The 25,834-nt window shown below is 39.4% G+C and overlaps 1 protein-coding gene across 1 annotated transcript in view; it reads left to right on the forward strand.

The window, feature by feature from the left end:
* Window positions 1–1,849: 1,849 nt before the first annotated feature.
* PREX2 (phosphatidylinositol-3,4,5-trisphosphate dependent Rac exchange factor 2) overlaps window positions 1,850–25,834 on the forward strand; it is a 282,460-nt gene continuing 258,475 nt past the window's right edge. The window contains exon 1 of the mRNA XM_028852724.2: window positions 1,850–2,296. Coding sequence (XP_028708557.1) covers window positions 2,156–2,296 — 141 coding nt within the window. The 5' untranslated portion in view covers window positions 1,850–2,155. The remainder of the gene's footprint in view (window positions 2,297–25,834) is intronic.

Consider the following 25,834-nt stretch of genomic DNA (forward strand, 5'->3'; position numbering starts at 1 on the left):
CTTGAGAAATATGTGTCTGCAGATCAGGGTCTCTGTGGCTCTTGGGCCTTCCCACTATGCAATGATCATAGAGATCCTCAGTGCATGTTCGTGGAATTGAGGTAAATGATTTGGACGGGTAAAATCCCATTAATGATTCAAACTCAAGTGTTCTGCTTTCAGAGATGAGCCTGCGGCCCTAACGGGCTGTCCATAGACTAATTTTTTGATAGAAGGAAATTGTATAAGCAGTTCTTTACTGGGGACAATTAGTACAAGATATTCTATTTTATCTAGGAGAACAACTGATAGAAAGTTGCTTTATTTACTTGCTTTCTTCCCTAGGGAAAGGGGCAGACCTGGGAAGGAAGAAATGCTGCCCGTAGTACATGGGGAGAAGGTTCAGTCATGCTTGCGTTTCCCATTCATTTCTGGTTGTGTGCTTCCTATGTCTTCTGCTTCTTTTGTTTATTGTTTACTAGGTGCTGTGAGGTCTGCTCTTTAATGTGCTTTGCCCTTTGTTCTTCTCTCATAGGGTGTGAAGCCATCTAGGTTGTTTGCCCTTTGCTCTTGGCTACCTCTAAATAGTCATTTGTAAAAGAAAGGAAAATCACATCTTATCCACCAGCTTTGTGTACATCATTCGAAAATTTTATCTTTAATATACAAAGAAAGTACGATCCTTCTTTGCGTGGTTACAGAGGGGAATGGTCACACCATGCTCTGGAAAGACATCACCTGGAAAACCAATAGGTAATTATTTTAATGTAAATATAGTGAAAAGCATTTTTATGTTTTAGAGTTTTGCTAATGCTTTCGGTGACTGCAACAAATTAACATACCACTTTCTTGCATAGACACTATTCACTCTTCAGTTTATTTAAATGACATTAGTTTTAGATTGTTTTAAGTTGATCTGTGGAAATTATAGGTGGATAATACCAATTCAAAAATATATATAAATTGTTTTGTCTGTTAAATGTATTGGAAATATTTAAGGCTTAGTTTCCAAGTGAGAAAAGGCAATAAACTTTAAGATCAAGCATGTTCTGTGTGTCTATCTTCAAAACCTAAGATTATTTCCGTTATCTACCTAGCTTTCTATCTTCTGATGAGCATCCAACAACAGCTTTACCTTTTCAATTAGTGACACCGTCTTAAATCACAGCAGCTCTTAGAAACAAACCTGGCACAAATACCCTCGCCTCTCAATGAATTTACATACTATGTTGATGTTGAAAAAAGTTATAGACATAGAAAACAGCACAGTACAAGGGTGACGCTTATTTTATCTGGGGTTTATTGCATGGGCAGAGGCTGTCATTTTCCCATAGTGTCTTCACTTATTATGCTAATTGACTTTCCAAGCTCAGACTGGAGGGTGTCTGCCCTGTGAACTATTCTCAGTTGGAGGGTTTTAAAAGCAAACCTGTTTTGTGCTTGAATGAAACCAAAAATCAATGTGTTTCTTTTCAAAGACGGGAGGGTCAATACCGTGGTTGTTTTTGTTCCCATCCAGTTATGTAACCGTGGGGACTTGTTTCTTTGCTTTCAGGATTCGTACAAAACACATTAAAGTTAAATAATAGTGGAGTCTCAGGAGTAACCCTCGAGTTGCGCCTTGGAGTGTGTGTCCCTGGGACTGGGAACCTCCTGTGAGTTCCATCTCAAGTGCTGCTGCTGCTGCTGCTGCTGCTGTGTGTGTGTGTGTGTGTGTGTGTGTGCGCGCGCGCGCGTGTGTGATTAGCCAGCACGCAGCACTTCCCCAGGGTTGTGTTTCCTTTTTCCTGAGATTTGGCGAAGGGTAAAGGGTCGGAGTCACATGGATACAAAGCTTTTGATTAATGTCCAAGTCACTGCTGTGGCTGCCGAAGTCGCTTCCCCTCCAGTCCCGGCCGTGTGAGGCCAGAGCAGCGGGACCGGGCGCGCAGGGCCTGGCCGGAGCCCCCACTCCCAGGAATTTTCTCTGCCGAGCCCCGCGTCCCCCGCGCCGGGATTCCAGCTCGATCCCCTCCTCTCCCTGCGCCCAGCCTCTCCCCAGCATGTAAAGTCGTCTGTCCCTCCTCGGAGTTGGCGGAGGCGGCAACTTTCCATTCTCGCCGCCGGGGGCCGGGCAGCAGCGGGCGCGCGGGTCAGCGCTCAGCACGGCGGGCAGCGCCGCGCACCGCCGCCGACCATGAGCGAGGACAGCCGCGGGGACGGCCGCGCCGAGAGCGCCAAGGACCTGGAGAAGCAGCTTCGCCTGCGCGTGTGCGTGCTCAGCGAGCTCCAGAAGACCGAGCGGGACTATGTGGGCACACTGGAGTTCCTGGTGTCGGTAAGTGTCCCCGGCAGACGCTGGGGGACCTCGGGGCGGCGCGGGGCGCGGGTCCCGGAGTGGCTGCGGGAAGCGCGCGCGGCATTGTCTGTGCGGGGACCAGGGACCGGTCGGGGCATCGCAAGCGCGGGAATCGGCGTGTGGACGCTGCGTTCGCGGGGGCGGTGACCCTCGCGGGGATTTGTTGGTGCCCGGAGACTCACTGAGTTGCGGGGGCCTTGGAGAGCTCCAGGTCTGAAAAGTTAGCTCTAGAGAAGAGAGCTCCAGTCCAGGGAATCCCGGCTGCCCCATCTTCCCTCACTTTTCTTTTACCCTCCTCCCCAGTCTGCTCAAGTGCACTGTGTAATTGATTTTCCTTCTTGTTCTTTTCTGGAGACTTTGTTTTAAAGCTTTGGTTTAGTGATTAAAGATCCAGTCGGCTACATTCAGGTACACTAAGTTAAAAAATGTCCTTGAATGTGCTCGAGGTTGAGTTCGTTACTCAGATAACATGGCAGTGGCCGCTTTAGTTATGGTCTTTGAAACAGAGGATTCTGGTGTGGGGGTACAGGGAGAGCAGCGGGGTGATGATCTCTAGCAGCTGTTGGATATTAAAGCCACATGTAGCGCTCACCCCGTCCTAGTCCTATAGTCTCCTCCCCACTGGCTTAAATCTGTCTTCTGCTCAGTTTCTGGTCCCCTGTTTACATGGCCCATGGGAGTGCTGTAATCAAGCTTCAGGACTTCGTGGAACTGGGGATGTACTTACTTTCCACGTTTCTGCTTGACTCACTGCCATCTGCTTTGAAAACGTTTCATTCATTTTAGGGCCGAAGGGGCAAAACTGAGTGAAAGTAACTGCTGAGATAACACTCAAAAGTTGAATTTTTCCTATTCACTGCTGAAAAGACAAAGAATTTGAGCCTTGGCTTCTTTCCACCCAGATTCCTGGGAGAGCATCATTCAAAGAACCGGGAGCTTTAGTTTTTGTGATCTCATCCAAATTCTTCTTCCAACAACCAATTCCATGCCTCCTTGGTCTGAAGGAAAATATTTCAGGTGCCAGACTTCCTGCTTAGTGTTCTGAAATCTGTCAACTTTCTGCTGATAATCATGACAGATAAAATTCACTTCTTGGCTGTGGCAAGAAGGAAAGAACAATGTCTCAAGTGATGTAAAATGTACAGATTGGGTTATGGTTGACTTCTCAAAATTAATATACTTGACTTCTAGGGGCCACATTCTCTGCAAATGTACAAGTATTTGAGAATATCCTGGTAACTGGAGATTTATAGAATTATTATATACTTCCTTGTAACGAAGATTGTCAAAAATGGATGTTTTTAAGATTTGATTTTTAATAGCTTTAAATTTGGCTTTCATGAAACTTTTTTGGTAACAAAGTTCTTTGTCTTTTGAAGAATCTGAGTCACTTCTTACATAATTACTCTTTTCTGAAGATCTGTGTACAAAGTACTGTGCAGAATACTTTGCAGAAATAGACAGTTAATCTAATTATATTAAAAACTTAATTTGTTGATCTTTATTTAAAATATCAGTTTTTCTTCTAATCTTAAACCTGATCATTACAACAGAAAACTTACTATTAGTATATAGAGTTAGGCAAGAAAGTATGGAAAGTATAAAATAAATTTTCCCGTTCTATAAGGAGAACATCATTTCATGGTTTCTTCTTATCTCTTTCAGAATCTATGGGCTCTTCCACTTTTGTTTTCTTTGTGCATCATTTGTGCCTGTTTATGTTTACACGCACAAATGCACTAATTAGTCTGAATGTCATCCTAAATAAAAGTTTACTCTGGCTTACAAAGCCTAAGATCTATTTATAATATATTATTAGATTTTCTTTTTAGGGTGTTATTTATAGCAACATTTACACCCCATAGAGTTTTCTTGGTTACCTGAAGTTGATGTAGTCACTCTGGTTTTGATATTAGACTACGCTAATGTGTACCAAGAGCTTTTAAGCTATTCAAACCCTTTGGCCTGGTAATTCCTCTTCTAGGAACCAGTCCTAAGGGAATGATCAAAGATGGAAACAAACAATAGAAGTTAGTTTTAAAAGTTAGCCATAGTATTAAATAAGTCGAGTGGTAAATTTGTTGCCAAAAATTGATAGTTTACTCCTAAGTCAAATTAAATATTTGTTAGATTAGTCATTAATCATTTCTATTATTGCTTTAAGCCATTAACATGGATGAAGGATGACTAATCTTTAGTAGGAAGAAGAGGTTAAAAAACATATTTTTAGTTCTACTAAGAATGTATTTTGACTTAACCACCCTATAAATAAGCAAACAAAATGGTATTATTACCTTTATAAAAAGATCATATGTCCCAGCACTTTTGGGGACCGAGGTGGGTGGGTCACCTGAGATCAGGAGTTCGAGACCAGCCTGGCCAATGTGGTGAAACCCCATCTCTACTAAAAATACAAAAAATTAGCTGGGCGTGGTGGTGAACATATTTAATTCTAGTTACTCAGGAGGCTGAGGCAGGAGAATCGCTTGAACCCGGGAGGTGGAGGTTGCAGTGAGCCGAGATCGTACCATGGCACTCCAGCCTGGGCGACAGAGCAAGACTCTGTCTCAAGAAAAAAAAAAAAAAAGAAATCATATGGCTAGAGGGAAAAGCTTTTCTAAAATCTTTCCTATTTCTGAGCCCTCTCTCGCCTCAATTCCCACACTTTGGCCTTTAAGGAAAGAGCATCTTACCCCACTGCCATCCCCAAGACAGCCCGTGAGCATTGCCTTTCTTCTCTATGCCATGGTATTTGTCTCTCTGCATCTTCTCTGTAGTTGCCCCCAGGCACACACTGCTGTTTGAACAAAGCTCTGTGCCTTCACCTGGCTACTCTTTCCATGGTGGGCTGTGCTTCCTCAGCACAGCCTTTGTTCTTCCTGGGGCCTTCCTTTTGTACCTTGTGGATTCCTTTCAGGGCTCAGTTAGCCCCTTCTTCCCAGGTGCTCCTTGCTTATATCCACTTTACCCTGCATTTCCTTCTTCCATAGTACCCAAAGTCATTGATTTTTGTTTACTTTGGTCTCATTCTGTTAGACCTCCTTGAGGACAGGGACATACTACCTTGTCTGCCTGTGCTTTCCATAATTGTGTGCAGTGCTTGTGACATTGTAGGTACTCAATACATGCTTGTTGAGTGCATGCATGAATCAGTGAGTTGACCCACCCTCTCTCCTCCCACTCCATTTTTAAGGATAGTGCCTCAATTATCCTGAACATTTTGATTTCCTGTTTTCTTCCATTTGGTCTAAATAGACAGTAGAATTTTCAGTTTTGCTCAGGCACATATGGATTTATGCAGCAAAAAATTTCAAATTAAACATGTAGTACCTGCCTTTAAAACAGAAACATGATTTAAATCAGGTATTGAGGTATTAAAGACTTTGCATGCACTATTGTTTCATATATTTTAAATTTTTGTTTGAGATCATGGATAGGTTATTTTTAGGTCACAGATAAAATGTTAGAGAGTGATCTAATTTGCTTGAATTTATGTTCTTGTTTTGCTTGGGAAATGAAATTTTTTGCTTTGTTAAAAATATTTCTTCTAAATAAATGATTATATGAACCTAATATCCAGTATTTAACATCCAAAGTCTGGACAATAGTCAGTTACAACCTGTTTCCTGTTTGCCAACCTGTGACAGAGCCTGCCGAGATGACAGACTCATGTGAGTGGACAGAGAAAAGGAAGACCCAGGGCTGGCTTCATCGATGCACATCCTGTGCAGTGGCCCACGGTTCTGAGCTGAGAAGGATGCCCAGCTTGTTTTAATGCTCTACTATTGCCGTCTTGAAATTCTTGCCAATTTTATCTTTGACCTTGTGTTTTGCAAATGAAGTCTGATGGGACAATGGACATGAGCAGAGCAGACACATGAAAGAAAAAAGTGTTATATTTCAGTACCTTTAATAGCATTCCCCAACAGCCCCCTGCTTTTTGAACAAGAGACCTCACATTTTTATTTTGCACTGGGCCTGGAAAATTGTATAGGCCAGTTACATTGTGGGTCAGTGGCATTGAGGCAGGATGACCATATAATTTACTGTCTAAACTGGGACACTTCTGAGAGTGAAAGGGAGTGCTATTAGTAATTACACTGGGAAACAGATGGAAACTGGGATTGTTCCTGGCAAACCAGAATGCATGGCTAGTCCACACTGTGGGCATATTAAAACAATGACTTCAAGCTATGTGTCTTGTCATAAACCGAATATTTTCAAATGTGTTGCCTGTCCAGGCTTTGACCTTGGATACCTTAGCATTTGAGTCCCATCTCTAATTTGCTTTGTGATTTTAAACACATTCCTAATTTTTCATACCGCTTTTTCTTCATTTGTAAAATGGAGAATAGCAGTTCTCAGGGGTATTGTAAGAATGATATGATGTATGCATTGGGCTTGGCCCATCTGGCTCAGGAGAGGGTCCTATAAGTAGTTACTGTTATTTTGCTGATGTTACAGTTGTTATAAAGAGCCATGCCTATGGTTATCATTAGATATAATTTTTGTTTCTGTTATATTCCTTCTCTACCTTTTCTGTATGTCCCCAATTCTCTTCGTTTCCTCCTTCCTTGTTTTCCTTCTGTTAGTGTAGTCTTTTTAATGATATTCTTATAAATGCTCATTAGTTGATTTTAAGACAGTGAGAAAACTTTATATTCCAGGTAACAACAACCACAGTTGGAGTTTAAACGGTTGCATCCTCACTCTCTTATTCAGCTTAATATATGCGTGTCTCTTAGCTCTTTCAAATTGTGCTCCCTGGAGCTCCAGAGGCCCTTGCAAGGGCTGCTGGAGAGCTAGATTTTATGGCTTCAGGCGTGCCACCCTAGCTTCTCTGTGCATGGCTCCACCTTTCTCAGATTTGAGATTTCGTAAAAGCAGTTAGAAAAAACATTTGTCTAAATGGCAAATTCCCAGAGAAAAGGGGATTTGCATTTACTTCCTATGTATGCTTTTCTTGGTCTAAAGACAGTGCTTTGTAAATAGCAGGTGCTCAAGAAAACAGACAAACAGGCAAACAAAGCAAAAGCAAACAAAGCAGAGTTTGAATGCATCTGAAATCAAACTCTTTAAGTCATGACCTGACTCTTCCAGACAAAGATGATTGATCAGCACATTATGCTTAAGGTTTATGTTATGGACTGAATTGTGTCCCTCCCCAGGAGTCATATGTTGAAGTCCTAATCCCCAGTACTTAAGAATAGGACTGTTTTTGTAGATAGGGCCTTTAAAGAGGTGATCAGGTTAAAATGAGGTCATAGGGTAGACCCTAATCCAATTTGACTAGTGTCCTTCAAAGAAGAGGAGATTTGGACACACAGAGAGATTCTGGGGTGTACAGAGGAAAGGCCTTGGGAGGACATGGGGAAAAGATAGCCCTCCACAAGCTAAGGAGGGAAGCTTCGGGAGAAACCAAACCTACTGACACCTTGATCTTAGACTTCTAAGCTTTCAGAGTTGTGAGAAAATAAATTTCTGCTTAAGCCATCAATCTGTGGTATTTTGTTATGGCAGCCTGTGCAGATGAACGCAGCTTCTGTTAGGTGCTGGATCATCACAATACTCTATGGGAGCTGCGACACTAAAGCCATAAGCAAAGTCACATGGAAGCAATAGAGATTCTTTCAGTCAAGGAGACAAGGGAAGTTTTGGGAAGAGATGATGATAGAGCTGGCTTTTAAAGGATGTGGAAGAATGTGTCATACTGGGAGAATTATCCATCCCCAAAGTACAGCATGCACAGTGTGACCTCAGTGTGGCAGAGCCTGGCATTTCAGGGTCTGAAACAGTCTTATAATTATACCCTATTATAATGCCAATGACTTTAATATAAAACTAGTAGCTATTGTGATTAGATTTGTTTCTTAGCAAGAGAATTCTGTTTACGAGCTTGAGGAACAAAGATTGAAGTCTAGTTACCCATTAAGAGCCTGTCATTGCATTAGTCCAGGTAAGAAATGTGGAAAGTCTGATCTGGGGTAGAAGCCTTGGAAAACATAAAAGAACAATAACAACAAAAAAACCCAAACGAAACCACAAAAAATCAAATGCCCAACTATGAGGGATTTTTTTGGGTAGAAGCTTTAGTATTTTGTATACTCCTCTCAGAAGTGGAGGTTTAAGTAGAATGAAGAACATAGGGTGGGGCTAGGTCTCTAGCTTTGAAGACTAGATGGGTAGTGTCATTAACTGAGAATTGGAATGCAGGGCACAGAACAGCACTAGGAGGAGAAGGAAAATGAATTTGCTTTTGGACATGTTGAACTGAGCCACAAATACTACTATGATTTTTGAAGATAAGAATGTAGAACTTGAGAAATAATTTGGGCCAAAAGTGAGAGATCCAAAAATTAACTGATCGTGTATTTTGAAACCATCAGGTGAGTAAGATGACACAAGGAGACCAATTAGAGGAAGAAAATACACAAACAAAAGGTAGGATGTTGGAGAGTCAATATTTAAAGGATAGAGGAAGAGTAGAGTGTGCAGTTGACTTGGAGCTGTCACAGGCTGAAACAAAGAACTAGGAGAGAGCGATACTTTGAAGGCCAAAGAAGGATCTAGTTTTCAGAAGAAAGGTCTCTGTAAAGTGGCAGAACTTGAGGGAAGTGGGGTGTGTGAAGACTGAAGAGGTCGCTGGATCTGGCGGTTAGAATGTCATTGGGGTTTTAGCTTCAGTAGAGCGTGTGAGCAGAAGCCAGACTGTCAGAACCAGTTGAGACATGAGTGGAAGCTGAGGATGTGAAGGATGGTGGATAAACTATTCAAGGAGTTTGGTGGTAACTGCAAGGAGAGAAGGGGATGATTTTGTCTAGGGATGGGTAAGGCATATGATTCTAGCCAAGGGGACAGAGACAATAAGAAGGGAACTAAAGCAGCGACAACAGAGAGTGGCAGAAGGCAAATGGCACCTTTGTGGGAAGCATAGCAAGCACCCCCATGGCACTGGGAGACAAGACAAGGCAAAATTTTCTGAGCCATCTTGCCCTGTAACATACCTGTAGTAAAATATCTTTGCAGGCACTAAGAATAGGCAAGCTGTCACTTGTGTATTTTAAAAATTCTGCTGCTTCTCCAGTGTACAGCTTGTGGAACTGCCTGGGGTGGTCTCTGTGGCCCCTTGTGAACACATACCAGAGGCTCTCCCTCCCACACTGGGACAGTGAGGTGAACTGCATGGCACAGAATCTGATGAGCTGGTCTAAAATCCTCACACTGAAACTTACAAACTCTCACACTCTGGTCAAACAACACAGCTTCTGTATGTCTCAGTTTCGTATTTGGAAAACACATTTGATAATATCTCACAGGGCTGGCCTGAAATTCAAATCAGCTTCTGTAGGTAAAGTCCTGATAGGTAGGAAGTGTTTGTTTGTTTGTTTGTTTATTTATTTATAGTGTCGCTCTATCGCCCAGGCTGGAGCACAGTGGTGCGATCTCGGCTCACTGCAACCTCCCTCTTCCGGGTTCAATCGATTCTCCTGCCTTAGCCTCCTGAGAAGCTGGCACTACAGGCGCATGCCACCATGCCCTGCTAACTTTTTCTACTTTAGTAGAGACGGGGTCTCACCGTGTTGTCCAGGCTGGTCTCAAACTCCTGAGCTACGGCAGTCCCCCCAGCCTCGGCCTCCCAAAGTGCTATGATTACAGGCGTGAACCACCGTTCCTAGCCGGAAGTGTTTTTTTTTTCCCTCCCTAAACTCCAAGCTTATCTCCCTCTCCTCTGTCTTGTCTATCCACAGACTGAGTTTGGCACGTGCTCAGACCAGCTTGAGAGTCACCAGCCTGGTCTGTCAGTCACCCTGTCTTTTCCAAGCCTGGAGGCATAAGGGCAAGTTTAATAGAAGAAGGTCCTGAGAACGCCAGCGGGGCCTAGGGAATGCAGGAGAGGGAGTGTTCTGGAAGCCACCAGGGAGGGATAGCTTTCCTCCAGAAGGAACTTATGAGTAAGGACAAGGGCCACTTTAGCACTTTAGGGGAGAGGCAAGTATGGAGGTTGCTACCCGATGGCCGTTCTTCCTCTATGAAGTTGAACTCTGGTTTTCTGTCTGATGTTCTGTTTTGTTTTGTTCTTGTTTTGTTGTTTGTTCTTGCTGAGAGGGCAGTGCCCTGAAGAGAACAGTAACGATCTGGACACACACTTTCAGAAATAGAAAAGGGAATTGAGCTTGGACATCTGAGGGTGGATGTGTGATAGGCTTTGTTCAATTATTCTTTTAAATGTGATTTTCTTAAACACAACATATAAATTTAGAAGCTCAAGTAGAGACGTAAGCACTTCTGGTTTATTACATCTAGTATGAATAGGTTCAAATCTCAGAAATAATGACAAACATTTTTTAAACCATGGTGCAAATTGTATAAAACTTCTACTTTACATTTAATGCACATATCAGTCATTAGCCATGTAAAAAAAAGAAACAATGATTTATCTGACATTTTAGTGTGATTATAGTTTCTTCAGCACTTGTTTTAAACAGTGTTTTCTTAAGTATTCTTTTAGTATATACCTGGCATTATATTTTCATACCAAACAAAATGATTATGTCTGTGTTTTCAGCACTATTAGTTTGACCTAAAAATAATTGTTTTAGTTTGCATTATTTCTTTAAACATTTTATATTTACTTTTCATGAGATGGATTTTTGTTCTTCTTCATTAAAAGCATTATTAAATTTATTAAAATTTTTCAAATGTGAATTTATTAGTTATATTATTAGCTATGTTAAAATCAATGATTTACATTATAATTGTAAATTGCAGAATTTACAATTTATTAAAATTGTATTAGCTATATTAAAGTCATCTTTGATTTACAACATTGTAGTTGCCTCAATCAATCAAAGATTCAGGAAAAGCGTTCTGTAGTAAATGTTTCATTGATTAAAAGTGTGGCTGGGTCACTTTTTCCATGGTATTGAACATAACTATTCACATGATGATACATCTAATAATAACTGCTTAAAAATTTCCCCTATTTTCATAAACTATTGCATTTCGTCCAAGAGTTCAATGATTGAAATTTTAAGAAAAATGATATGTTAATTTGAAGTTATGATTTTTAAGCACTTCTACTTAGTATAGGTGATTTCAGACTTTGATTTATTGAATAAATTTGTTGTATAGCCTTACATATAACAGAGCATAGTGTACAAAAAGGGATCTATTTTGCTCGAAGATATCTTAGCCAAGGACGTTGTGTTTTGTCATTAATGTGAAATGCATATTTTCCATTAAAAGGCAAGCCCTTCATTTGAAAGAGTTAAATTGTATAGTACTTAAGAAATGACTCCATCTGATTAAATTTAGAATACCGATATAAAAATATTCTCTAGTTTTACAGCAAAAATATCACAATATAGAATATAGATGGATAAACATTTTTATTCATTTGAAAACTTTTTCTCTCAGAGAGAGTCAAATATGGATTGATATCTATGTTTGATTTTGCTTTGCCACTTTTGTTATTTTAATTATCTATTTAAGTTGTCTTCTTGCCAGTAGGAGAGGCTTTATAGATGGTGACACATTTTCAGAAATTGTGCAAGAAATGCTGATGTTTTCCCTTGGTGCCTTGTAATACCTCAACTTGGCCTTGCTTTCGTGCTTCCTAGGAGTTCTAGCCTTTTCTTATTTGAGACTGTTGCCTCGAAGAAAGAAATCTTAGGATTCCAGAAATAACATCTCCCATTCCAAAGCCTTATTTGTATCAGTAGTACTAGGAGAAGATCTGTGGAAAGGCATTATTATACTCTATTAATTGACCTAAATGTTAGTCCCGCACCCACATGCTCCAAGATTATTTTAAGAATTCATTATTTTCCCAGAGGTATGTAGATGAAGGGGTCTTTCATTTTCTATACAGTATAGCTATGTCATATTTGGCTTTCTATATAAATATATTTGTATTTACATATTTTATTATTTATTTATTTTTTTGAGATAGAGTCTTGCTCTGTTGCCCAGGCTGGAGTGCAGTGGCATGATCTCGGCTCACTGCAACCTCCGCCTCCCGGGTTCAAGTGATTCTCATGCCTCAGCCTCCCAAATATCTGGGATTACAGGCACCTGCCACCATACCTGGATAATTTTTTGTATTTTTAATTGAGACGGGGTTTCACCATGTTGGTCAGGCTGCTCTCGAACTCCTAACCTTAGGTGATCCACCTGTCTCGGCCTCTCAAAGTGCTGGGATTACAGGTGTGAACTACCAGGCCTGGCCAATTTTATGTATTTTATATATTTACAAAATGTATTTTGAATATTCTAGAAACAACTTTATCTCATTTTCTTGTACCGCTTTATAATGAAACCTCTGGCAGAGACTTCTAAGTGTCCCCAGTACCCAGTGTTCTTTTCTTCTATAGTGATAAAAGTTTTAGGTCCAGCTTAAGACTACATTTCCCAGCCTCCCATGCAGATAAGTGTGTAAACCTTTGTAAAGGTTCTGGGTAGTGGGGTGAGCAGAAGTGGCCTGGGTAACTTCTGCAGTGTGCCCTTATTGTGAAGAGTATGCATTGTCTTTTCTCCTTTCTCTCTTCTCTCTGGCTGGTATGAGGATGTGATGGCAGGTGACGGGGCAGCCATTTTAGACCATGAAATGGAAGTTACATGTTCAAGGTGACAAAGCAACAAAATACAAGGAGACTATATCTTTATTCTTTCTTATTAAGACCATGTTTTAAAGCAGTCTAACCTATGTCCTGTCAAAAATGGGCCTATAAGAGAAATCAATATTTCTTTAACTCTGTCCTAAAATCATCACATTTTGATACCAAGGCCTCATTGACTTATGCAAATCATTAATGAATTGGCCAACTTTAATATCTTTTTTCTGTCTTTGTCTTAATATTTTTAGTTTATTTTTTGTTTTTTCTTTAATAAATCTCTAGTTCAGCCATAATTTCCTCGGATTATGCTAAAACTTCACTTTTTTGTTTTCAATAGCTATACTTTAGTTTTTCCTTTAGAAAAAGAATAGTATTTTTTCTTACCTGTACTTAACATATTCTTTTTTTCCTGAAGGCCAGAATTTTGTGTTTATTTGTAAGGATATTTGTTCAGCTGCTTTAACTGAGACCAAATAACAATTGTTTGAACATGCAGAAGGATTGTTTGTGGCTAGGAAAGCCATATGTAATCAACATGGCCTTTTTTGCATCCTCTCTTAGAACTCTGGTTATTTAATTTTTAAATTAAATATACCCCAGCAGTGTTCCAGTGGGGTTAGCAGCTCAGCTGCATCAGGTCATTCAGAGACCGCTGTTTCTTTTATCTCACTGCTCTACCAGCCCCTAGGACCAATTAAATCTGAGTGTGTGGGGGTGAGAGCCAGGCCTCAGTATTTATGTAAATTCTCTAGGTGTTTCCAATGGGTTAGAGAAGGTGGGGGAAGCAGTACAGTAGGGTGTCGTCCTTTTCCCTATGGTTGAAGCTGACTTACCACTACACTTTTCACATCCCAGCCCCAAGGGACCAGAGGGTGGGAGAAAAAGTGGAGGGCAAGCACTCCCTTTAAGGATGTAACCCAGAAATGACACACATCACCTTCATTCTCATCCCCACGGCCAGATCTTTGTAACTTGGCTAATCCAGCTGTAAGGGAGACTGGGAGATATGCTGACTGGCTGGACAGCCTTGTGCCTAACTGAAACTTAGGGAGTTCTACACTGAAATAATGACATAGGAATAAATACTGAGGGGCAAAGGGTCATCTCTGCCACATTTTGAATCCATTCATACTCCTGTCCTCAGAAAATCATTTATATTAATTATTAGATTCCTTTACTATAAGAACCTATTGTATTTAAAATATAATTTGGATTATTTCCCTCTAAAATAATATATTCTTTCCCACATAGCAATCCATCTAACATGTATCTCTCTTTTCACATATATTTGTAAGAGCTCCAGAGCTCTCAAGGTTGTTTTTGTTTTTTTTTCCATTGGCTTTCACTACAGAAAGGCTTTAGGGTATTTGGTGATTTTATGTAATTTTAAAATTTTGTGGAAGTTTCCAGAAAAAAATATTCCAAGATAATATGGAAATTCTGTTTTTGTTATGTGTTTCTTATGTGTTAGGCACTGCATATTCATATTTAACTCACAACTTAGAACTACCTTCAAGGCTCGATCATTGTAAACTCACACCTGGGGACATTTTGGTCAGTTCCTAATTGGGAGAGTGGGGATTCTGAAAAGATCCACCGCAAAATTTGTATTGCTCTTCCAAGATGTTCCGCTGATGAATCACTGGCCTGGATCCTTCTGAATTGTGGGAATGGTGTGATTAATCAGGACTAGGAAAAACCAAGGCAGATGCTGGAGCAGGGACGCAGAACTTGTTGACTCCGGAAGTACACAGAAGCTAGAAATCAGGAAGGAACAGTAGTTCATTTCAGGCAAACCATCAAGTGCAAGAGAGCAACAGGAGCTTATGGTCAATCCAAGACAGAGTCAGAGCCAGGCAAGCACTCAGGAGCCAAAGATTACCCAGAAGTCAGGAGTTTCCCTCGTAGAAATAAGGAAACACATGAACCTTTCAGAAATAGAAAACCTTAGTTCTCCCATTGGCATATCTGTTAATATATGTCGGTACTGATGCTATTTTCAGCTTAATTTAATTCCTCTGGGATCATTTTGGATCTCTATTTACAGTGCTTCCTAACAAGTTTGAACCCTTGGCTTTATGTTTAAATACAGCTCACGTGTTTATCCTATATGTGATCAAATCACAAGACATTTGAGGCAAAGATATAAAATTAATTTGTATAATTAACATATGTAATTATTATGTGTGTATGTTTATATATGTGTATGTGTATGTATATGCACACACACTGTCCAAAATGTGTGTATGTCTGCATTTAATGGATATTCTGTTGATTGCTTAGGTGAAAAGCATTAATGTAGTTTAAACATATATTAAGTGAATCCATTGTTAAAAATGATCACTATTCTTTAGAGTGTTCTGTTTGCCAGACCTACTTTGTTTGACAGGATAGAGGAATGAGAGTAAATGGCCTTCTGGTAGTCATAGAACGAAGTTTGGTAAATGGGTCATGTTATACAGCTAGAGACATTTTCCTCAGTTTCTAGCAAGGACAATTAGCACAACCATATGATTTTAGGGTCCAAAAGGGAATCATGTTATTGATGGAAGAGCATAGCTTTCAATTAAAATATGAGAACTTGATGTTTCTCCTGCATAATTTTCAGTGCACTAGTAATTCTCACATATAAATAGGGTCTTCTCTGTATCATTAAATATTTTGAGGGTAGCAAATATTCTTTGGGATTTAAGATTTTGTAAAAATTTCTACTTATGGTTGACTTCATTATGAGGAACATGATAGGTTGGATTGTCAGAAAATTTGAGAGCTTAGTTAGTACTTGACTGGATCTTCAATTTTAAATATATGTATTTCTATAGATGTGGATTTGGGTCAGATTCACCTTTGATGGTGTTGTGAAAATATAAGCAAACCTTAATGAGAGATCTAGGTAGTCAGCTAGGATATTTGAATACATTTTTTAAAAAGAAAATGTCTGCTAACATTTAAAGAAAATAAATTGCCTATAGTTTTACTATATTGTACTATATCTCCTTCCTACAAATTATTTCTTTTCCAGTATGTCACAATTCAAACTTCCAACTCCTCTATGATGTTCTGCAATTTCCCTTAATACTGAGTATGTGCTAAGTAAAATCTACAGGTTTTTTTTTTTTTTTTAATACAAATAATACAGAACTAAAAACCCTGTAAAAGAGAAAAAAGGAATTACCATAAAATGCATCAGTCTGGGCGGAGCTTGGGAGGCTGAAGTGGGAGGATCACTTAAGCTCAGGCGTTCAAATCTAGCCTGGGAACATGTTGAAATCTCTGTCTCTAAAAAACAAACCAAACAACAACAACAACAAAAAACAAAAAGAAAATGCAATGAGAGCTATTTATAAATTAATGTGCAAAACCAACTTTATTAGGTGAAAAACCTTATTTTCAGCATTGTGTAATTTATGAATCAGGCAACCTAAAAAATAACCCCTAATATGGTAAGCATTATGATTGATTCTCTCCAATGATTGCTTTCAAAATCCAGATATTTTTATTCTTCATGGTCCAAGGCATATTTATTGAGCACCTACTGTGTGCCAATCACTATTCTAGGTTCAGAGGACATAGCCCTGACAAGCATTAAAAATTCCTGCTTTCATGGAGCTGCGACTCTAACCCAGGAGCTACAAGATAAATGAGTAAAATATATGATATATTAGCTAGTCTAAGTGCCTGGGAGAATAAGTGAAGCAGAGAAGAGGAATAAGTATGCATGTGTTTTGACATTTTGTGTAAGATTGAAAAAGCAGGCGTTCACTCTTTTCTGTCACTCTTCTTTTTTTGTAAATCTCTAAAAATATTTGAAAGAATTTTTATTTTTTTAACAGGCAATATCCAGGAGGAAAGTGCCAATTGATTTCTTGTTTAAATCTTCAGTGTAGTGATAATTCGGAGGTGAGATTAAACCCAGAAGTACATTGCTAATAAATAAAGTTAATAGAACAGATCAGAAAAAGCACGGTGACACTAAGACTTAAGGCTTTAACTAGTGTCATTTTTTAGTTGTCATTTTTAAGTCTGTTGACTTTAATATAATAGGCATATATTTTTTAAAGGTGCAAACTTTAAAATCCACTGCCTCACTCTGTTCGGTGTTTACACCATTGACGAGCTTATTTTGTGGAGCGTTTTGTCAATAAGGTTTCATGCCCAGCAGCTCTGTGTCTAGTGGAACTGCAGCCAACATTCAGATTCATCATGGATGAGAACCCAGCACGCTGTGCAGTTGGGGCACCATTGGCTGAAAAGCTTCTGCTGGAAATGAAGAATCCTTTAGCAGCGAGGGGACGGAAGCATTGAACAAGTGGGGCAGGGGTGGGAATTGGAGATCTTGAATGTGCAGCAGGCTGTAAAAGCCATTTTATGACCATTGTCTTAGATAATCCCAGACGTGAGTTAAAAGCTAAGGTATGAGGTGCTTTCATACATTTTTCTTATTTAAGGCCTTTCCCTGAAAGGGGATAGGAAGGATCAACAGTACCTTGCATTCTGAGCAAACTATCGCAAGGACAGAAAACCAAACACCACATGTTCTGACTCACAGGTGGGAACTGAACAATGAGAACACTTGGACACAGGATGGGGATCATCACACGCCGGGGCCTGTCCTGGGGTGGGGGGAGGGGGAGGGGGAGGGAGAGCATTAGGAGATATACCTAATGTAAATGACCAGTTAATAGATGCAGCACACCAACAGGGCACATGTATACATATGTAAGAAATATACATACGTAACAAACCTGAACGTTGTGCACCCTAGAACTTAAAGTATTAAAAAAAAAAAAATAAAAACAGTACGTTGCAAAACCTCCCCTGTTTTCTTCCTGTGGTATTGTCTCTCTGATGGCCCTATAGAAATGACTCCCTTGAGACTTGTGGACAGCTGGAAGAGGTCCCTAAGTGGCCTGTAAAGTGCCATTGGAAGCCTCTGCCAGAGACTGTGGGGAGGGGAAAGGTCACTTGAGGACTGTGGAAAATATTCCCTTTCTCCTTAGCATCCTGGATCCTCGCCTCTTGACTAATTGTTAATAGAATCTGGGAGCTCAGATTCTGGTGCTGACATTTTTTGCAAGGTTAGTTCTGGAAATGATATTTCTTAGCAGCCTTTTGCAGAGCTTCATTCTTCGGTTCACTGAATTTGCAGCACAAAGAAAAGGAAATAGGTTTATTACCATCATCATTACCAACTTCAGAATAGGAATGAGTGAATAATTATATTGGGCTTTTAAAAAGTATAACCAACGGGAAGGAATTTAGCGGTCTGTATTTTTTTGATAAGGTTATGTGCTTTCTTCTTCCTGTTTCTCTTTAAGGAGACCTTTCTGTGGCTCATACATCATAAAAGTTTAAAGGAAGTGCAAACACAATTACTACAGAAAGTTGAAATCTTTTGCATCCACTTCTCTTTTGTGCTATTTGTGACCTGTCTGCCTGATTGTTTCAAAGTAAGGAAAATCCTGGGTTTCTTATCTATGCTTTTCAGGGGAACTGGTTTTGACTGTGGTGTGCATCTGACAAAATGGGGACAATCAGCCTTAACCTAATAGCCTTTGTACCAAACTAACCCACAAGAATGCAAAGGATATGTAGGTGAACTTTAAAGGCAAGACCTGCCTAAGGAAATAATGCAAGATACAGTGCCTAGGAAGGAAATCAGATACGTAAAACTCCTTGAACTCTGTAACAGAATTTTCAGTCCATCGGTAGCTCTTACTTGGAGGCTTTGAGATTTTCTCCCGCACTCTGCTCGGTGTCTTAATGCTCATGCCAGTTATTAGGTTGCCATGTGGCTGGGGTCACCGTGCCAGAGCCTGACCTGGAGGCCCTGAGTGCTGACGGTGCTCATTTATCAAGAGCACAGTGTTTGGTTGGGGTTATCACTGGGGAGCGAGGCCGCATTTAGAGTTTGGTCTAAGACAATGTCTGAACATGGCAGGGAGTCATGAAAGGAACTGGGGACAAGGGTTAACTCAGCTTAGTTCTCTCTGTGTGGTCTGTGAATGCCACAGCCAAAGCAGCAGCTTCAGAGATCTCTGCCACCTTTTGGAGAAATGTCATTGCTGTTGCTTAGCCCACTCTCAGGTATTCTGGTCTCATCACCCCCTGTATCTTTTCTCATGCAGGAGCCTCTGGCACTGACTGTGTAGCTTTGAGTGTGGTCTTCAGGCTTGTGATGACTCTGAGGGATGGACCATCCCATAATAATAAGGATTAGGACCAAAATTATAACCCAAGGAGAGGTAGATTTTGACTGCTTTTAAACTTACTTCCTGAGATGATTAGAGTAACATTTGAGATGCTTGGTTTGTAGTTACTCCTGCAAGTCCATTTTCCACCTAGGAAGGTTTATTAATGTTTTACGATTATTGTATAATTTAGAAGAATATTTACCAGCTGCTGGGACCTTCCTTAATACATCAAGTTTGGTCTCTCCTGGAGCTGGAACTCGCAGGAAAAACTTGAAATTCTTCCTGACAGCTTGTTCGAAGGTTGCTATTTATTTTGGTGAGTGGGTTCATTTTGCTACCACTGTGTCAAAATTGAAAGTCTCTTCCTTCAGCTCACACACATTCCCAGGTGAGCACAGGTGAAATGGGTTGCTACCAACAAAAGAAAGAGAGTTAGAGAATCTTATGCCCATCATCTGAGTCTCACTCCGGTCTGAAAATTTCTATAATTTCTAAAATTTCTATAGCTCAATTTGCTGTAATGGCCAGTACCTTCCATATTTCTTCCTCTTGGTTGTTTATGCTGTAGTTATAATCTGCTTAGAGATTCCATAAGTATGGCAAATAGTAAGAGAGAAATCAGTTATCTCCATTTTGGGAAGCCAAAGTGTAAAGTGGTTTTGTTTATTGACCTGATGGTGTATATTTGTGTAACAGCTGTTGAAAGTGAGTTAATCTCAATCTGTTAATCTAAACAGATTGAAATCTGTTCCTTGGAGTCATAGCCTCTAAATTTCATGTAAAGCAGTGTAAAGTTCAGATACAGTTTAGCCATCAAACTACTGCCCCACACTAAAATACAGAATAAATAAAAAGGCCCAAACCCCCAAACCTCAAATAGAATCTTATTCATATGAAGAAATAGTGTAATGACCATCAGCCTTTTAACAACATGGTATTAATTATGCCAGCAACAATACCCCTAATCTATTTTTGTGGTCCTATGTTTCTGATGGAACTAATTTTCCAATAAAGCCTAATAACTTACTTTGCAGTTCTCAGCTCCGCCAACCTCCTACAGAGATTCTGTTGGGCTGCTAGTTTGGGAAAATATACCAAACATACTTGGAGTTAGAGTTCTCACACTAATAGCTACAGACTCATGTTTTCTTGATCAAGAAGTAATCCTCTTTCAGCTTCAGAGTAAGAAATATGAAATAAATCAGGAGAAAATCATTTTCCTCCTCTGCGATTGTGAAACAACTGATTATCGTACAGGAGCCTATTCCAAGTGCATGTCAGGAGGCTTGAGGGTCAGGACAGAAACTGGTGGTGCATGGCTCACTTCATCCACCTGCTAACACAGCAGCAGACCAGTGCTATGTGCAGCTATTTTGCAATTATTATTATTATATTAATTTACCCAATGCAAACAGATTCCCTTTCATCTGTCATTCTAGTAACAAAGAGTAAAGGCCTGTGGCTTTTGACTAGATTTTACTTTTCACAGGAACTGTTGAAAAGGTTGTCCCATTTCATGGTGTTGCTTTTGTGGAACAGTGATTAAAATGGTCCCATTGAAGAGTAGATGTAGGGGTGTAGAGTGGTATAGGGGGTGATAAAGGTAGCTTGGAGCCAGATGGTGGATGGCCTTGAACAGCAGTAGAGGTAGTTTAGAATTAATTAGTAGACAGTGTGGGAGTTAGGGGAGTTTTTTGAGTAAGGAAGTCACAACATTGGGCCTTGGTTCAGGAAGGGTCATTTGGGAGGCTGGCTTCTAGCCACAGAGTGCAGGAATGGCTCTATTGGGCACAGGTGAGACCTGAGAGAGACCAATTCATTAAGCCCAACAAAAGTCGGAAAGACTAAATTGGTGAGGAATATTGCTGATGCTTGGACCTCAGTCCAGACCAGCTTAATTAGAATCTCAGGGTGTGGGGACAGAGGGTGGAAGTCAAGAACTGCTATTTTTTAAAAGCTCCCCAGGTGATTCTAATGTGGGAGTAGGGTTGAGAAATACAAGGAAATGAATACATGACATTAATATATATATATAAATCAAGGATTGAGATACATGGTTTCCAATCTGCCCTAAAAAATAGATATCATAATAGAATGAATGATGAGAAGAGATGCATTGACAAAATCCACTTATAAAACTAAGAAGTAACTCAACATTGAAGAGGAAACTAAAGAGAAATGAAATTAGCTAGGAGGCTGCATTTATTGGAGATACAGTTATCCAGTAATACTTTTCAATAGTAATGAGAAATATTGGTAGTGGAAAAGATATAGTTAAAGTTTTGATTTAACTTAGGCAGAAAGCAGTCAACAAATCATTTTCCACATGTCTGAGCAAGGCAATAAGACCACAGCGATTAATGGGAAGTACTCCTGATGTGGGAAAGGAAGTATGCTACTTTGGGAAATAAGGATGTTGTAGAAATTAATATTTTAAAGTCTTTGGAGAATTCCCATGGAGGACTGATGTATTTTCCAAAGTTCTTTGTTGTGATGAGATATGGAGAATTATTTTCTAAGTGCCAATTTGTGAACATAAGCATATGCATGCCAAGGGAGATTTGAAGTGCAAGAAACTGATTTCTGTAAAGCCACTTGTTTGATGTGATGTCCTTAATGGTTTTGTTTTGTTTTCCAATTTTCCCTTATGTCTAAAGATATAATTAAAGTTCCCTGCTGTGAGGGGCTCAGGTGTCTTTATTTTGGCTGAATGAGTAATCTCCCTTGATTTCTGATTGCAGTAATTTCTGTAATAAAGCCCATTGGTGATCTCCACAAAACTTATTACCTCTACATATGATTAAGGAACAAAGGTGTAACTTTGAATTCTTCCTGTTTATGCCATCAGATATAGTCAGGTATTCTGTGTTGAAAGTATGTGAAACCTCTTCTGAATCTCATTGCCTCTTGCAGCTCCTGTGTAAATTCTCTCCCAAAGCTTTCAGATTCCCTGACTACATCGTTGTATTTGCTGCTGAATTTACTGCATTCTCTTCCTCTTTCAACTGCTTCCCAAACTGGCTTTCAGACCCTTTGTTTTTTAGAAGCTAGGCTCCTGAAGTCTCCCTGTGACCATCTTTTAACCATACCTCTTAATTCTGTCCCAGTTTTGAGCTCCCTCACTTCCCTGGCATTGTTCATCAGTGTTACTTGTATGAAATTCCCTCCCTGTAGGGCCTCCCTTAGGTTCCCTTATGAAACTCTACAGTTATCCACTTTTCTTCTAACTTTCATTTCTTACCTTCACATCCCTGTCTAAATACTTTTATCCCTTCCAGTAAGCTTATCAACTGATGATGGCCTCTGCAATTACCTTTACATATGCAAAATTAAATTATATTGCTCCAGTGAAGATTTTGAATCCCAAAGTCATGTCTTCTATATAAAGGACATTGCATTGTATGTCTCACTTTTGCCTCAAACTCAACATGTGCAAAACTAAATTCATCATTTTACCTTAGAGGACATGTAACTCCTCTTTGTCCCTCCCCTATTTTTCTGTAATTGGTCTTCTCTGGTCTCCCTGGACTGGAAGGCTCAGTGTCATCTTTGTCTCCATATCTTTCATCCCTTGTCCAGCCAGTCTCAATGCCCTGTTGATTTCGAAGTGTCACTAGATATACCCCTTTCTCCAGGCCTCCCCTACTTCTTCTCTAAAGTAGTCTCCTTTATTCCAGGGGTGATATGGCAATAAAACTATGGGCAGACTGATATCCATCCAGCAAACATGCTCAGATTAATCTTCCTAAAGGAGTGTTTTCATCTTTTTATTTCATTTTATCACAGACTTTGCCTCTTTGATGCTCAAACATCCCAATTTATCAACTTGTCATTCTAGAACCTTTTTATAAAAAAGGGTCCTTGGCATATCTGTCAAATTAACTTGTTGTAGCTACTCCTGAAGAATCTCTCCTATAGGGTTCTCAAGTGATCCATTAAATATCTTGCTGACTTGCCTTTCTGCCTCTACTTATGTATGCTCTTCTTTCTTCTTGAATATACATACTTGAATATCTTTTCTTCTTTCTTCTTGAATATCCATACTCAGGATCTAATTCAAACATCACCTTTCTGTAATGACATCCCTTCCTAGTCTATTTCATACCAAATACCACTTTTATCTCCTTGTCACTTTCTATATAGGTTCTTGTCACTGCTAACTACGGGTTTTATTGTTGATAACACTTAAATTAGCACTTTAGTAGTATTGGTCCTGAATTACTGTGTATGTGGGTTTTGTAATAATTTTTTGTGTGGCATATCACAGTTTATAAAACATTATCATATTTGGGCCTGATAGTAAAGCAAGTCAGACATTTTACAGCTGGGAACAGTTGTATTAGTAGTAGCCCAAGAACACGTGGATACCAAGAGTTAAATGTAAAATGTGAAAGTGGAACCTAAGAGTTAACATCAAGAACAGTGCTAGTTCAATTGTTCTAACTTTCAAGTTCCTTTCACTTATTGCAAAGCTTAACACACATTTTTTTTCCTTGATATATTCTATAGAACCTAGCATATGTCTATTATATACTAGGTGTTAAGTATCTTACTGGCTGAAGTAGAGTAGTATATGCTATAAATAACCTAGAAAATATTCTATGAATTATAAAAATGTGCCATATATCTTTCTTCACTTCGATTGAAAATTGGAGAAAGAGTGAATTAATACTAAAAATTGCTTTGATGTGCTCTGATAAAGAGCTTTCTTAAGATAATGTGAATTATAGGAACCTTGTGTTTGAAAACTTTTCTTTCAGTGGTGCCTTGGCGTTCTACTTTGGACTTAGACTAACAAGATACAATTTTGCCAGTCTCTTGGTTGAGAAGAAACAACATGATTGCTATGAAAAAAAAAAAGAGAAAAAAGTAAAAGAAAAATCTATAGAGTTTTTAAAAAACATTCTCATAAACTTGATTTTAAAAGTAAAAATTGATGAACATTCTTCATGTTCTGAAAATATATTTTAATAGGTATTATATATTATAACATTACATCAGTTAGCTAAAATCCTACGTAGAAATATGCTAGTTCATTACATTTTGGAGCTAACTTTTCCATATAAGGGATAACAAAGGATGCATGAAAGGGAGTTGACATTTTTATTGTTTTTGGTAGATTAAAATAATCGGGTTGGCCAAATATGAGGGTGAGAAAATTTTCCTACTATTTATCATGCAAATTCTGAGAATTTATTTGGAACTAACTGTACAAAGCTAATACTAAGAAAAAGTTACTTAACTTTTACTGGAATGAATAGTTATGATAGTCCTCCTAACCTAGAGATGATGCAGTGATAGCATTTTAGAAATAATTTTGTTTCAGATTCATTTATTGCTTTGGTCTCTTGCAGTTTTACTACCTTCTTCATGTAAGGATATAAATAATTGGATATTCAGTTAGTTGTAAAACCAGGTAGAAAAATGGACAGTTTTTGTGTGCACATCCAGTCTCTGCTGCATCCTGACTGTGGTGACTCAGAATTAGCTCTGGAATCCATCCTTGCTGTGTGTCCCTCTTACCACTTCTCAGTCTGGGCTTGTGCACCTCTCTCTGGAGAGCTCTGGCTTCTGCCTTTATTCTTCTTCTCAAGCCTTCCTGCACTTCTTAGAAACTAGTTTTCCCAATGAATGGATGATTTTTATTTTCTCCCTCGCTTTCTCAAAACTGTAGCTCACCCCGACCTACTGAAAACCAACCAAAGCTCATCTCATGGTCTCCTCTAGTCCGAGCCTCTCAGTCTTTTGAAATTATAATGAACCAGGGGATCTGGCTGATGTTACCTGCACATGGCGTGTTTTTTTTTTTTTTTTTTTTTTTGTATGTGTGTGTGTGTCCTACTCATTGTGTTGTTATATAGTACCTGTAGGCAGGAACTGGGCCTTTTTCACATTTTTATTCTCTATATCTAATTTCTAATGCAGTGCCAGGCCTATAGTGAACCTGAAGAATGAATGAGTAAATACATGCTTTTAAAGTGAAACAAATGTTAGTATGTATCTTTTTTTTTATTGCCTACATTTCCAAGCATGTAGTAATTTCTTAATACGTTGAACACAGGAGAAAATGAGAGCAACAGAATTCAGCAAACAAATATTATTATGAATAGCTAGTGTGGCAGAGAAACAGTGCCTAAGTATTATATTTCAGCGTGTCTTTTTCAGCTAGTATACTTAATATTTATCAGGACAGTACATGATTTTTCAGTTTTTTTTTTTTTTTTTTTTTTGAGATGGAGTCTGGCTCTGTCGCCAAGACTGGAGTGCAGCGGCACAATCTCAGCTCACTGGAATCTCCACTTCTTGGGTTCAAGTGATTCTCCTGCCTCAGCCCTCCGAGTAGCTGGGACTACAGGCGTGTGCCACCATGCCTGGCTAATTTTTTTTTTTTTAATATTTTTGGTAGAGATGGGGTTTCACCATGATGGCCAGGCTGGTCTCGAACTCCTGACCTCAGGTGATCCACCTGCCTTGGCCTCCCAAAGTGCTGGGATTACAGGCGTGAGTCACTTTGCCTGGCCAGGATAGTAACTGATTTTTGATTAAAAAAATGCATAGATTCTTCTATACTTTTAAGCTTTTGATGAAGTTATAACACACTGTTGCAACTAGTCCCCAAAGTTGTCTTCCTGATGAACCAAACCCCCAGCAGTTGCCCCTCGTGTAGTAGCACCCTTTCTTTGATTCTGGGCTAGCTCTGAAACTTG

Source organism: Macaca mulatta, chromosome 8 (assembly GCF_049350105.2).
Source record: "Macaca mulatta isolate MMU2019108-1 chromosome 8, T2T-MMU8v2.0, whole genome shotgun sequence".
Lineage (NCBI taxonomy): Eukaryota > Metazoa > Chordata > Mammalia > Primates > Cercopithecidae > Macaca > Macaca mulatta.